General features: G+C 42.8%; 2 protein-coding genes and 1 long non-coding RNA gene across 4 annotated transcripts in view; 1 reads left to right on the forward strand and 2 right to left on the reverse strand.

Annotated features, from left to right (window-relative positions):
- Window positions 1–237: 237 nt before the first annotated feature.
- On the reverse strand, window positions 238–1,774 carry LOC109524337 (uncharacterized). Its single transcript, XR_002169944.1, has 2 exons — window positions 1,506–1,774; window positions 238–1,397 (listed from the first exon to the last, which is right to left on the reverse strand). It is a non-coding gene; the product is annotated as an uncharacterized LOC109524337 (long non-coding RNA).
- Window positions 1,775–2,866: 1,092 nt separating this feature from the next.
- On the forward strand, window positions 2,867–4,571 carry LOC109524319 (DNA damage-inducible transcript 4-like protein). The gene is made up of 2 exons (XM_019884104.1): window positions 2,867–3,376; window positions 3,788–4,571. The coding sequence occupies exons 1-2, from the start codon at window positions 3,190–3,192 to the stop codon at window positions 4,231–4,233; spliced, it is 633 nt and encodes a 210-aa protein (XP_019739663.1). The 5' UTR covers window positions 2,867–3,189; the 3' UTR covers window positions 4,234–4,571.
- A 619-nt stretch (window positions 4,572–5,190) lies between these two features.
- The window catches only part of brd8b (bromodomain containing 8b), a 19,562-nt gene continuing 10,086 nt past the window's right edge, over window positions 5,191–14,666 (reverse strand). The window contains exons 18-19 of one of the 2 annotated variants that reach the window (XM_019884015.1): window positions 8,941–8,985; window positions 5,191–6,859 (exon numbers count right to left, since the gene is read on the reverse strand). In XM_019884015.1, coding sequence (XP_019739574.1) covers window positions 6,800–6,859; window positions 8,941–8,985 — 105 coding nt within the window. In that variant the 3' untranslated portion in view covers window positions 5,191–6,799. The remainder of the gene's footprint in view (window positions 6,860–8,940; window positions 8,986–14,666) is intronic. The other variant, XM_019884016.1, reaches the window with a different exon arrangement.

The following is a 14,666-nucleotide window of genomic DNA, read 5'->3' on the forward strand; positions in this document are numbered from 1 at the left end:
CATTCCTTCTTTTTACAACCCACCAATCATCACCAGGGTGACGGCGTGCTGGAGCACCTCAGAATCTTTTTCTGCCAGGGAAGTGACATTACATGTCCTTCGAACCAGCTTCTGTAGTCGTGGATCTGACTGCCAAGGTCCTTGATTTACCCATCTGCGAAGCACCTGATGCCCTTGGCCCCTGCCATAGTTGGTGAACCTTTTGGAAGCAGGACTGAAATGAATGAATACAGCTAAGAAAAAGTGATATTTTAATACAAAATATTAGCAGGTATCTAATCAAACAGTTTTGTTTCTTGCAAAACGAGTGCTTTGTTGTGTGCATATGTTTTTGTAATTAAACAAAGCCTAAGCTGCAAATGGATGAGTTCACCTCAAGGGGGTTGACGATTGAGACAGGTCAGACTTGTTCTCCACCAATGGCATTGTAAGCAGGTGACGTCAGCTGGCAAGCCGATGTTATTCTAACAATGAGTGCTAGTCTTCCGGGTTGAACTAAACACGCCAGTTTAATCATTCTCTTTGTGATATAGGATCATTGGAGCTTTGGACGTTTGAGTCTCCTTGTCTAGTCAGAATATATTTCTATATTTCAAAGGAAAAAAAAGAACATTTATTTAATGGAGATCTGCAATATTTTTTTCTTAAATGCTCGAAATTTATGATGCTCACCAGTGATTCTTTTGCTTATGTTAAAAAAATAAATCCCATTCATTGCCCCGTGAATAAAATGTGCTGAATAAATTAGAATATTCATTAAAAAAAATTAAATCTATAAAACTGGTTGAAGTCATTCATTCAACAAGACTAAGAGGCATTTGTATGAGTTGAGGGTCCAAGCCTGTGGAAAATTCTGATGATAGAAGCGCAGCTCATATCTTTGTGCAAGCCTTGATGAACGTGTTTATCTTCCGGCAGTCACAGCTGGGTTTTGTTTTGTTTTTTCATTCCAAACATTTCTGCATCAATCATTTGTTGGGTGAGTGGGTGCGTCTTTTTACCCCGCCGTTCACAGTGGCGAGCTCCAACTGTTTGAGTGAAAAGTGCTCTCGTAATAACGCTTGATTGGTTGATGAAGATTTATTGTATATTCCTGATCCTCAAATGGAAAATTACATTGACAATTGTATCAGACCACTAAGTCACAGTCACCGCTCCTTATTGTGCCGTGTCCTTGCACTTTGTGATTTTCTCTGAGGAAAACAACTTTTCACTTCATCTTCGGTAAGAACCCATGATGTCGAAGGAGGAGCCGGTGACTCAGCAGTCTAGTGCTTTCCATATTGTCTTTTCATGATTGCACAGTTAAAAATGTTAGGCAAGGTACTCATTTCCCTTACTATGCATTTTTTGAAGTTGCCATGTTGCAAATGTGACAGCGGCAGTTGTGGGGTCACCTGAAAGACAATTTAGTATGAGGAGACCATTTTCATGGATATAATCGAAGTCAAACATAAAACACATCTCAAGGGATTAATGAACGAATGAGTAAGGTGTTACTCAACTGTGAGTAAAAGGCAGGGCTCACATCACGAGTCTGGACCCGTTGAGGTCAGGTGATCGCAGCCTCGCCGCCGTCTTGTTTGGAGGCAAATTGCAACTCAAATGGCAATCCAATTTCCACACAGTTGCCACATTTGAAAAACAAAACAAAACAGCTGTGAAAATACACTGTAACATTGTTGTCAGATCATTACGGTTTAAGGACAAGCATCTTAAAATGGGATGTCATTAAAGGTTTTTATCCAGGACAAACAAAAATGTATCTGTAGTGTCACAAGTCAACATGTTGAATCGCAGTTTTTTTTTCTTCCATAAAGCCAGTACGCCAAAAGGTTTTAAACATCCATCCAAACACACACACACACACACACACACACACACGTATCTCTTATACTCAATTCAAATCCCATCATGAGCACAATAAGCACTGAATGACACAGAGCATCTATGATGTCAGTACATTCCAAGCGTTGTAGAATTCATGAATGATATTAACGAATTAGATTACAGGCTAGTTTAGATAAACATTGAATGTGTTTATTTTTCTTGCACCATGAATTACTATATTTGTTTAATCCTTGCCCCAGCTACATATAGGGGAATAGGTGGTTAGAAATCCCCACTGCACAGTCTCCCTTCAAGTATTTCTTTATCTTTAACAAATTATTGACCAATGTGAAGTGTTGTGTTTTGGGGATCTCCTGAAAAGTTATTACAGTATTTTAGAGGTACAAGGATTCAGAGGAATTGTTATGTCCCTCCCGATGCAAAACATGTCCAGTACTTGTGTAAATTATAGTTGTATCGACAAGATTGTTGCTTGAGTAGAAGCGATTCCTAAATATTTAAAATACTTAATAGCTCTACAGCACCCCTAAAACGCCCCCCCCCCGATGACCAACTTCCGTATCAAATACAACAGATCAAATGCATATTAAATCAGCTCGTCGTATTCCAGAAAATTAGGAGTAAAAATAAAATATTTCTTAGGCACGTTTTTCAGGTGCTACAGTAGCTCTAAGGCGGTTGCACCAAACATTGCAAACTACTGTATACGATGAAAAATAAAATATCTCGCTAAGTGTCCAGTTGACGTTGTAGTTTCATGTATCTTTTATGCTGTAAGGTCAATTTCTTACGCCCCTCAGCCCCCGAAATAAACTTATTAAAATGAACCCCAATCACGGAAGAGCACCCGTTAACCAGCACACAAATCCTGTTTTTTTTTTTTTTTTTTACATTTTGGTCGTTGCATCAGTGTGTTCACTCGCGGTACCCACGATGTCTCACGACAATTTGTTTTACGTGCATAAATAAGTGGTCGTCAAAGTTTTTACTCACATGGTGTTTGTGTATGTAAAGTTTGCTGTTTTTCTTTTTTATTTCCCGGTGGTGTTTTTTTTTTCCAGGTACACAGTTGCTGAACCAGATTATATTAGGTGCCACTTCCTTTAACCTGGCGACCGAAACGTCCGGACAAATTGCGTGAGACGCTTCGGGAACGTTCGAAAGCTCTAAGCCCCGCCCACACGCGCGAGTTCAGCTGATGCAACCAACTCCTCCGCTACAAAAGCTCGTCCGCTCTCATCCGCGGATGTCCTGACTTGACGCCGTTCATCAATACATGGAGAAAAAAGAAAGTCAACGTCCGGACGAGATACCGGAGTTGTACACACAGGAATCGAGATGGTCTATACCGCGGCTCTTCTCTTTGGAAAAAAAGTGCCCGTCTTGGGAGAGGAAGAAAGCATCACGGACGTGATAGGAACGTACTTTTTCAGGCTCTCGTCGCTGCGTCAAGAAAAAAGAGAAGGCCCTTCGCTTCGACGGGGAAGCGTAGACAGTTGCCACGGGCCCGACAACCCTTCACTTTGTAAGTATACAAACTAGTACAAATAACTTGCGGTGGGGCTGATCGAACTAGTTCATGCAGCGGAAGAAGCACCAAGCGACGCTTTCTGATGCAAGTGGTGCGGTTCTTGAATCAGCTGATGTCATGTTGAGAAGTTGAATTTCTCTCTTCTGGTGATTCTCAGCAATGTATATTGGAATGTAAGAACAATATGCAGACACTGAACCTGTTTATCGCAGGGAGTGCATTACAGATGGACCGTATTATTTTTTTTCCTTTTACAGCTTTACCCCATTGCAAGTCCCCAATCTAAATGAGGGCTTCTCAGCTAAAGATCCCTTTCAAACCAGCGCTACCTCATGGGTTCACTGCATACTATTATCTTTTTCAATGTATTCAACTAAAAAAAGCTCTTTCTGCTGTCCTTCACAGCTCCCAACATGGATGCTGGTTTGGAGCAGGAAGAGAGAGTCCTTCAACAAGATTTGACGCGTCACATAGAACGCTGCCTGACGGAGGCCAAGGCTTCCGTGCTCCACTGCAAGGTGCTGCTTCTCCCCCGCCAGATGACCGCCCGGGTCGGTCGCGACGTGCTGCGCTCCTCCACGGATGAGCCGTGCGGGCTGCGGGGCGCCTCCATCAGGCTCTATGTGGACACCAAGAATGGCCTCAAGTCTTTGGGCTCCGTTTTCCCTGACTCGAGTGTCACCCCGACATTTGAGCTGTCGGTCGTGTTTAAGGCGGACGCGAATGACAGCTGGCCACCACTCAAGCACATCTTTGAGAGCAGTAAAGCGTTAAAACTGAGACCAGAGTACAAGCTGGTAAAGAGAAAGCTCTACTCCTCTGCCAGTCCTGTCATCCACGAGTTTAACTAGAGCAGGGGGGCAGCAGGTAGCCCCCAAGGACCACATGACTAGCCCTGTGTTGCATATCTAAATGTTAAAGCTCAGGTTTTACAAATCCACAGGTTCCGAACTGAACCTGGCGTCACGTTATACTTCATGCTTATTGTTGTGCGGAGTTGAATGTTTGAATTTGTTTGAGCAAAGGGTCAGACTGTAAATTGTTGAATGTCTACTGACTTTGACCGCTCATTTGCACAAATTGTTGAATGTCCCAAGTGTACACTGGATGCATCCCCTCTGGAATGGGCGGGTCTTATTCCTTGAATGTGCTTTGTATTTATGAGAAATAAAACCTTTTGTTCACATTTTTTTTCCCCAAGTGTGAAATTAATGCCCTCTATATAGGAAGTTACCGTGTGAGACTTTGGAGGCTCAACTGAACTTACATGGAAACGATTTAAATGTTTTCGTGTGTTTGTGTGTGTGTAGAACATCGTTGAGAGCAGCGGTTCTCAACCTTTTTTCCTGATGGCCCTATGAAAATTTTTTCAGCCAAGTAGCCCTTAACCAGCACACATTTGGAAGCAATTTTGAAAGTCCGTTTGCAGTGGTATCTCTCGAACTATTTGGAGATAAAAAGTTAACAAAAACAAACAAAAAAAACCTACCAATGATCAACACTGATTCTTGCATTGTTGCACTGAACGGAGTGTTTTTTCATTGAGGTGAGACATTGAGGATCTTTGTCATCCTTAGTGGCAGCGGGCAACTGCTGCAACTGTTTTTGTTTTGTTTTTTATTCTTCCCATTGACGCGAATTTTTGAATCATAATTTAAAATCTCATGTACCCCCTGAAGTTCCTTCTCATACCCCCAGGGGAATGCATAAGCCTTGTTTGAGAGCGACTGGTTTCGACTTCCATCCATTTAACAAATGCAGGGAAAAGTCACTCATTTTTTCAAGAGAACAGAATTAGGACAATATCATAGTTTAAAACAAATCTTTTATTTAACAAATGTACAACAAAACATATGATACATGGATCTGCTACCCAAACACAAACTGTAAATGGTCCCATCACGTGGGCACAAAACGGTTATTTATTTTTTGCTTTCATCTAGAACACATTACACAAGCTGTCTTGGATCACACCACAAATTCTGGCAACATCTTAAGCGACTAGTACAGCAAAACTGGCTTGACACAACTTAACTCCGCTTTCGACTGCTCCTCCAACAAGGTTTGACAAATTTCTTCATTTTTGACCAGGGATGAATCTCTGGGTTCCACTCACTTTTCCTTTACGTAGTTGAAAAATGTCTTGGCATCGTTACAGCTAGGAGTGAGCAATGAATCAAACTCAGTACCGGCATTGCTGAATGTAATTTTCAACGCGCAATGGCTGCAATTTGGGAATAAACAACAACAAAAAAAGCTGCATCGATTTCGGTCAGAAGCCTTTTTTTCAATAGGTATGTATATTTTTATTTTTCAGTGCCTAGATTTATTGCTTAATACATGCCGTCCACATGGTTACATATTATTGTAATTGATTTACTGAAGTGTTTTCATGCCACACCTGTGCGGTAGAATTTTGTGAAGTTTTAGCGGACTGCAAGTCAACATTCATATTTGTTGTTGTGGTGGTAATTTAGCGCAAGCCTGACCTATAAGACTAAAACATTTATGTATAATAAATGTGATCATTTATTTGTAATACAGATTAATTTATTGCTCGTGTTGATTGAAACAAATATAAAGTAGATGGGACATGAGACCCTTGGAAAAAAAAAATGCATACTAAATCACGACTGCAGTATCGAGGATGAAAAAAAAAAGTTATTTTCCATCATTTTTCAAAATTGTTCAGCCCTAGTTACAGCCGATGCTTAATCGAGTATCTCGAACACCACCATATCTCGAAGATATGGACTGTTCATCTAGAAACTGTGGTGGTGCATTCACTGACACTGAAGAGAATGGGAGTCAACAACTGAACATAGTGCAAAAAAAAAAAAAAAAAACAGACATTGCCACTTAACAGTACTAAATGATGGTTATTTACATTTTGCCACAATGGACAATTTCCAATCAGCAACTCAAAAGCCTTGACTTCTCCAAAACCCATTAAAAAATAAATATTACAATGAAAAAAAAAACCCAGAGGACACAGAGAAAAGCTCAACACCTTTGCTTCTAAACCGACAACAAAATTCAAGTCAACAGGTGGGGGAAAAAAAAAAAAGCAAAGTGATTGAAGAGCAGGAAAAGTCTTCCAATTTCACAGTAAGTCAAGTTTCTTTCCAATGTTTTGCCGCAATCTCAACTGTCTCTGAATGCACCACCAAGGGAGATGTTTGAATATGGTCCTACAGGCGAACTGCAGAAAGTAAAAAGAAAAAAAAAAAGATGCCGCTCTATGGAAAGACATCGACACATCCGCACGTACCGTATGCTCATCTACAGAAAAGAAGAAATGCACTAGCACAGGTGCTAATACACGATAGGCCCACACACTAAACACCTCTCTCAACTGAACTACGAGACCAAAGCCACACATTTCCTTCTTTGCCTCCAGCGGGGTCTTGCTCAAGTCTATTTCTTCATTTTCAGGTCAGCCTCCATTGCACTACGGCGACCCCTGGTGCCGCCATCCTGTAGTGCAGAAAGAGGGGGGGATGGGGAGCAGGAAGCAAATGGAAAGAAGGAAGGGGGGGGGCAAGAAGGAGCATTAACATTTAGGTAGAGAAAGTCCAAGATCAGCTGGACAGAGGGAGGGGATGTAAGTGAGGTCCACCTCTGAGGGGTATGAGTTGGGGGGAGGGGGTGTTCCTCCTCAGATGGAGAACAAAAATAAACGATGATCAACTGAAAATCCAACTCAAGGGAAGAAAAGAATTATACAGCATGCAGACAGGAAAAAAAAAATACAGACATGAAAGAAGCACGTGTCAGTGCGCCGGGACTGACGAGAAACCCTTGAACGGAGCAATACGACACACTTCCAAGTGTGTGTGTTCAAAGATGGAACTTTCAGGTTTAAGGGGGACTGAGGAGGGGAATGTTATTGGTTGGCCAAGCACTGATGTTTACTTTGGTTGTGTTTTATCTTGGTTACGCTCATATCGCACTTGCTGGTGAAGGTTAAAAAAAAAAAAAAAAAAAACAATCCTGGTGTGAGTTTTTATTGAGCATCGTTGTATAAATCTGTTTAATGCTCTCCGCTCCTGAGTTAGATTTTCCTTTAAGAAGGGAATATACGAATTTTGATGACGTTCTGAGTCTGTGGGGTCAATTCCAGGCCTGCCCATGTGGAGTTTGCATGTTGTCCCTGCAAGCTTGTCTTGGCGTGGGTTTTCTTCAGGAGCTCCTCAAAGTTGTCTTTAGGTGTGACACAACGGCCTGTTTGTCGATGCGTGCGGTGCGATAGGCTGGCGACCATTCCGGGCACACCATCTCACACTCAAATTCAGTAGTATACAAACGGATGGCTGCTTTGACAGTGAATGCAGCTCGGGAAATATTTTGGAGCTGGAGAGCATGTTGCTTTGTATCGAAATGCGGATTTCCTGCAAATCTAGTCAACATATTTATTTAGTCCAGTGTTCGTAACTTCATATGGCTTGTGACTCCCGTGAAATCGTTCTATTTGTGTGTGCGTTCTGTCGGTGGAAGGCCAGAGCCATTGTTCCGTGCCTTCTGCAACAGACGCAACCCGCGTGAGCGCCAAGGCACGGTGACGTCCCCCCGCACAGTTGCAACCAACGGCTCACAAATGTCGACCGATTTTGCGAGTTACAACATACTCATCAGTCCATTTTTTTTTGCATCGATCAGTGTGCACAGCAGTTAATGGAAGTTCATCTGATTCGAATAAAGTCAACTGTGCGTAGACCTCGCAAAGCAAACACCGATAAGCCGTGAGGACAGTTGAGTTGCAACAAGTAGCAGTACTGGTCAAAAGGTGACTAACTTGGCCATCACGTGGCCTTTCGAATCTATGCGGTGCTCAGACTGAGCTCGAATCTTCTGCGATTCCGACAGTCCCAATGCTCTGCTGGGACAATAACAATTAGCGTTCATTATAGGGTGGGGTTGAACAGCATCATGGTCTCCATAGCCATGTTTAAGTTTTTGTTTTGATTTTTCTCATACAATAAGAAAGTTACAATCGATTATCAACGTAATCAATAATGATTTCGATGATGGATTTTGAGATTGGTTTTGAGACCCTGTTTGATGTGAAATTGCCCAAGTGCTTGGAAGTTCAGCCTCTGAAAAGTAAATATTCTCAGATTTCCACCGTCCTCCACGAAAGCAGAGGAATGAGCTTTGCGTCCAATCAAAAGAACCCATTTGCAAACATCTGCTTTTACTTTAGAAAACAATGATTGACATTTTTGCCCATCACCCGACATGTCACATCCCAAACCAGTCACCAGCATCGCAACTTATTTTTTGGGTGGGTTTTTCTGCACTGTCCTGTTTTCGAATAAAAGGATGGAAACGATTTTTTTTTTTTAATCCGATTAGTAATCGCTTAACTAAGATCACCGCCCCCCAAACTTTGAACAGATGTAATCATATGGCCCAATACACTTCTATCATGCAAGAAATGTCAAACTGAAAAGAGGAGACGAGTGAACTGATGAGGTGGTTGCGATGGCAAAAATGCGGGCGGGAACCGGCCCGCGGCCTGCCGCTGGTGAGATCTGATCAATAACCTGCATACTTACAAAGAGAGAGAGAAGGAAAGCAGGAGAGGCCATTGGGACCATGTCCTGCAGAAGGACACACATTGGAGTGAGAAGGAGAGAACACGCACATACACACTCACGCACACACGCGTGCGAGAAAGAAAGCGTTATTCAAGTGTCCATCAAATGGGTAAGCAAGTGCAAAGACGAGCGTCCAAAGAAATACCGATGAATAAAAGGTCACAAAAAACGCACACGCAATCGTACGCAAATAAACAGGTAAGAATTTGGTGGTATTCGATACGAGAATATAATGTATCAATCATTTCACAAAGACCGTTTCATTCTGACTGAAACTGTCGCAGAAGCATTCATTTGACAATGTTGCTCATCGCTGGTGTCTGGCCGAAACCTCCTTTGGTCAAAATTTGGCAAATTTTATAAAAAAAATGTCCAACCCTCACAAATCTATACTATTGGACAGCAGTCCACACGTGTACGTGTTTACAAATGATTGAGCAATCTAAAGTGTTGCAAATGACTTGCTCTCTGATGATGCAACGGCTGAATAAGCGTGACCTTTTTTTGGGAGGGTCTCGTCAAGAGATGATTTCGGAGGTTTGAAGATTCCACCAAACGCCAGCGTCCTTCATGTGGTTATAGTTTGCAGTGGGGCACAACCGTGCTGAGAGCCATTCCGAACATTTTAGACTCTCATGTAACTAATCGAAGTAGCCAGATTATGTCACTCAAACCTGAGCATCATTTTTTTTTTTTTTTTTTTTACAGAATAATATGATATGCAACCGTTGCAGTTGTTTTGAGTGTCATTGGCGCGCAAGCGACCGGCACACTGTATGTGTAGCCACAGGCATCTGATACACGTACACGATCCATGCACAAGACGGGTACGGAACAATGGCAGCACAAATCCAACTCAGCAATGACAACGGGCTTCACAAAAGTACTTGCGACGGGCATTTGACTCAACTTCCTTAAAAGGTTGTTGATGTTTCGCTTTTCATATACTTTGCATGGATGAACAATTTTTATGGAATGGGAGAATCACTGTCAATGTTCCAAGATTCCTGATGCCCGGCTGAACTTCCAACTAGGTCGGTGTCATGTTGAGACCGCAATGTCGGAATTGAATCAATCGTGCCCGTGCTGGATGCATCCAAGCAAGGCGCCCAAAAAAAAAAAAAAAAAAATCACTGTCAATATTCCAAGATTCCTGCTGCCCGGCTGAACTTCCAACTAGGTCGATGTCATGTTGAGACCGCAATGTTGGAATTGAATCAATCATGCCCGTGTTGGATGCATCCAGGCGCCAAAAAAAAAAAAAAAAAAAAAAAAAAAAAACCCAAATTACCGATCCCTCATCATGCAAAACGCTGCCCTTTGAAATTTTTCAGGATGTTGTGATGAGTTGCAACTTCGGGCTGGCCTTATCTTGGGGGGGTGTAGTGAAGAGCGATTTGGACACTCGCCTTTGATTTCAAAAGGTGTCAGTGCTTCGGGATAGAAACAAATCGGTTTGATTTGTTGCTTCTTTGGATTTCATTCACTTGAATTTTTGAACTTTGATACCTTGTTACCTGTTCATCAGGACAAATCCAAATATTTAAAAATCCAGATGAACATAGCACAATATGTAAATAGATTTGTGTTTGGTATGCCCTTCCTTGGTTGTCACCATGCTTTTGGGGAAAATGGTGCCAACATTTGCAACTTGCAATTGCCAAATATCTTATTGCGTGTTTGCCATGGACTCTTCTTGTGGTACTCCGAGCGTGCGCTATGGGCCCCGCTACACTGGTCCGGCATCCGCTCTATGAATTGGCATGCCACATTTGCCCTATTTGGACCAATAGGGCAACTTTAAGATGGTGCTCCCGAAACGAAGCTCCAAACTGAACCTCGGTAAAAGGGGGATGTCTGAGACAGACTGCAAAGGGGGCATCCAGTGAAGACCGTTTTCTCACCCTCAACACACACACACAGGTATCGTAGGCGGTTCGCTACAGATGACAAGGTTTGCAGGACGACATGGTCGACAGGTGGCTCACTGCCCAGATAATTCGGAGCAGACCGCACATAGCCAAGCTCAGGAGGCCTGCCGAGATTGCCCTTCATAGTCACATGCACTGGCACCTGAACATGTGGATGCGATTAATCCAGATTTGGATCGCAGGGTCAAAATGTGGAGAAATGCAAGGAACACTGTGCTGATTGCTGCAATGAAAAAGCAACATCTGTTGGGGGAGGCGGTGTGATGGCGTGAGGCGGCATCTGCCTCACTGAGAAACGAGGCCCAATGTCATCGAGATAAACATCGACGCAGAAAGATAACATTCGCAACACGTGCAATTTGATTATCTCCTAATTCTGAGACCAATCGATCAAGACGACAACAAGACTACCGCCAGAATTTGGGAGCTACTATCAGTAGTCCCGCCCTCAGCTCACTTCAACACTTGTGCGATCAGCTTGGACGTGCTGTTCATGCAAAGGGTGGCCAACACAACCACGTTGGTTGACATGCGACAAATGCTGGTTGAAGAATGAGATGCCAGGCCACAGCGGTGTGTGACCAGCCTGCTGATCATCATAAGGTGTCGGCCCATTGTGGCCGTCGATCATTCTTCCACCCTCCTGATTGAGTGTTCAACAAATAATTGGTTAAATGGCCAAAATGTCTTGTTTCCTCCAATTTCAATCATCCAATCTACCAGTCAATGGGAATGGGAAGAAAAAAGAAATTGTAAAGTATTTGGAACATTACTTCTGCTCTTCCCACAAATGCATGTCCATGACAGAAGCTAATCTATTTTCGGCCTTGTCTCATGCTGTGAAAGCACAAAGCCTTGGCGCTGGGAAGGCAAAGTTCCACCTCCGCGCCCTCAGTGTAGTCTATGGCATGTGTTATTTCATTCTAATATCTTTCATTCAAAATAGCTTTTATCAATCAGCCTAAGTTACAGTACATGAACTTCCAGCCAATCACAGATGCAACTACCAGGCAGGTGTTTTGTTTGTACAAAAACACGGAAATTGCTCCATTGCTGAGAGTCACACACTAAACATTTGCGAAACGAGGATACGGGATATACTGCGGTCATACCGAATGTAGGTTGAGCTATTCTCACAAAGGCATTACATACAACTATGTATTCACAAAAAGTTCGGGATTTCTGGCTTTCAGGTGAAATGTAAAAAATTCACACTGCAGTGATATCATCTGAAAGTAGGGCATTTAAGCAGAAGGATGCACTGATGATTTCCTCATCTCAAACAATTCATTGAAACTCAAGTTAACAACAATGGTGGGTATACCACAACAAAAAATGTAAACACCTCAATAACTCGTCATGTGCCCTTAAGCATCTATTACAGCTTGACAACAACGTCCCATGCTGTTCACAAGTTGACTTATTGTCAGCTGAGGAATGGCATCCCACCCTTATTGAAGTTCGGCCTTCAGGTCACTGAGGTTCCGGGGAGCAGAGTTTTGAGCCTCTACACGGCGACTCAGCTGATCCCGCAGCTTTTCAATGGGAACCACGTCTGGAGAAAGTGCAGGCCATTTCATTTGAGGTACACCAGTCTCCAACAGCCATTCTCTGATAACACGACCTCGATGAGTTGGAGAATTGTCATCCATGAAGATGAAATTAGGCCCGTGTTGTTCATCTCGGGGTACAATCACTGGATGAATAATGTGAATCAGGTCGTATGGACTTGTCGCTGTACCATTCACAAAGTGTAGGGCAATTCTTTACCGACTGGACGCACCTGCCCACACTAACAACGCCACCACCAAAAGCTCGTCTGGTGACAACGGTGGCTGATGCATAGCGCTCTCCTTGAAGTCTCCTACATTGTTGGCGGCCGTAATTTCTGCTCATACAGAATCGACTTCCATCAGCCCACTGGCCCCTCGTCCAGCATAAATGCTCCTTGGTTCATGCAAGACAATGACGCCTATGCCTGGTGGTGTGGTCAGGTCCCCTTGCAAGTCGCAGTCCACGCTGATGTAAACGGTTTCAAATGGCCTGACGTGACACTTGGGTGCTTCTCACCCCCCTTAAACGTGCCTGGAGTTGAGTGGCATTCATCATTCGGTTTCTCAGGACATTGTTCTCAATGAAAGCGGTCAACACCATGGGATGTGGACAAAGGACGTCCACTTCTACATCTTTCTGTGATTCTTCCAGTCTCTCGGTATCTCTGTTGCAACCTGCTGATGACACTCCATGACACTCTAAGCTCAGTGGCCACTTCCGTCTGAGAATGTCCAGTTGAAAGCACCACAATAGGAAAGTACCATTGTTCCATTGTTCTGCTCGCCTTGGTCTCATAATGTCAAATTGTGAACAGCATGATGAGGACAACTGTTTAAACACCAGCTCTAATTGAATCAGAATTTAATGGCTGATTCAAGGATCAAATGCCAATTGTGAATTTTGCTGTTAAGCTCTTCATGTGAGAACAGCAACCTGTGCAAAAAGTACTGAAACATTTAACAGTTTGACATGTGCATTCAAAAGCTTAGAGAAGGTCACATTAAGTTCACCTGTCAAGGTTTGAATGCATTTTAGGCTTGTCCTGAAATTTCACCTAAAAGCCAAATATCCCAATTTTTTGTGAGTGGTGTATAAAGTCAATACAGGTTGCATAGACAGGGCCGAACCTGTACAGCTACATCGGAGCCAGATGGCTTTGAGAATGTGCTACTTCTTCACATACACGGCTGGTTCAAAATTGACAAACACTGTATGACAAAATGATGAATGATAAATAGAAAATCACACATCATGGTATGACTTGCTGTGGAATAGAATTGTTTTTTTCCCCCTTTTCATCATGCACTGCTGATTGCGATACCACACTTTTGCTGGAAAAGGAGAAGACCTGCCAATAGACTGCTGATGGTTGACAACCATTGAAATATCTGTGGCAGAGACTCAGAGCAAGTTGTGCAGTATATTTCTAATAACAATGTAAGGCACAGATGTAGAAGAAGGCATATTCTTACCAAAATGAAATAGTGTTAAATTCATAATCTGAGGCAGTGGAGATGGGTATTTAGTTGGAATAGAAACACATATTTAAGAAGAAATGTTACACAGGTCCCCAAGTCTAATTCCATAATCTGTAATCACTTCAGCCACACATCCATTTTACAAGACCTTGGGCATGCCAACTCAAGCAAGTGGTCCAATGAGTAACATATCAATGCTCAAAGCAAACTACAGTAAATCCCCTCCATTTCAGGGGTGACGTTTCAGAATAAACCCCGCAATAAGTGCAAGCTGCCCTAGGCATGTTGTTACAGCATTTAGGGGACTTCATTTCTTCTTAAGGTCTTTAAAAGCACTCTTTTAAAATGATACTAACACATTTGAACATGTATAATATACTGAGAGAGCAAGGTCAATGAATGACACACATAGCAACAACGTGGACTCACACCTACAAAGACGACTACGATGATGATGCAGCTGCCGTAAGACAAAATATTCTTGTTTCAATGCCGAAATGAAGGTGTCTTAAATTGGCAAGCGCGTCATGTAGTGAAGTTGACCAAGGGTTGCTGATGGTGTAGTGCAGGGGTCCCCAACCGCCGGTCCGCGGACCGGTACCGGTCCGCAGGGCATTTGGTACCGGGCCGCACAGAAAGAACTTGCCTTATTTCCGTTTTATTTATTTCGGAATACGAAAGATGTTTTATTTTGAAAAATTACCGGATTCTCTGTTACATC

Source organism: Hippocampus comes, unplaced genomic scaffold (genome assembly GCF_001891065.2).
Source record: "Hippocampus comes isolate QL1 unplaced genomic scaffold, H_comes_QL1_v1.1 scaffold156, whole genome shotgun sequence".
Taxonomy (NCBI): domain Eukaryota; kingdom Metazoa; phylum Chordata; class Actinopteri; order Syngnathiformes; family Syngnathidae; genus Hippocampus; species Hippocampus comes.

What these genes read in the sequence shown, in the direction of transcription:
- LOC109524319 (XM_019884104.1), top strand. Translation starts at nt 3,190, where the DNA reads ATGGTCTATACCGCGGCTCTTCTCTTTGGAAAAAAAGTGCCCGTCTTG. An exon ending in GCCCGACAACCCTTCACTTT is followed by an intron (nt 3,377 to 3,787) that starts GTAAGTATACAA and finishes TGTCCTTCACAG; the next exon opens with CTCCCAACATGGATGCTGGT.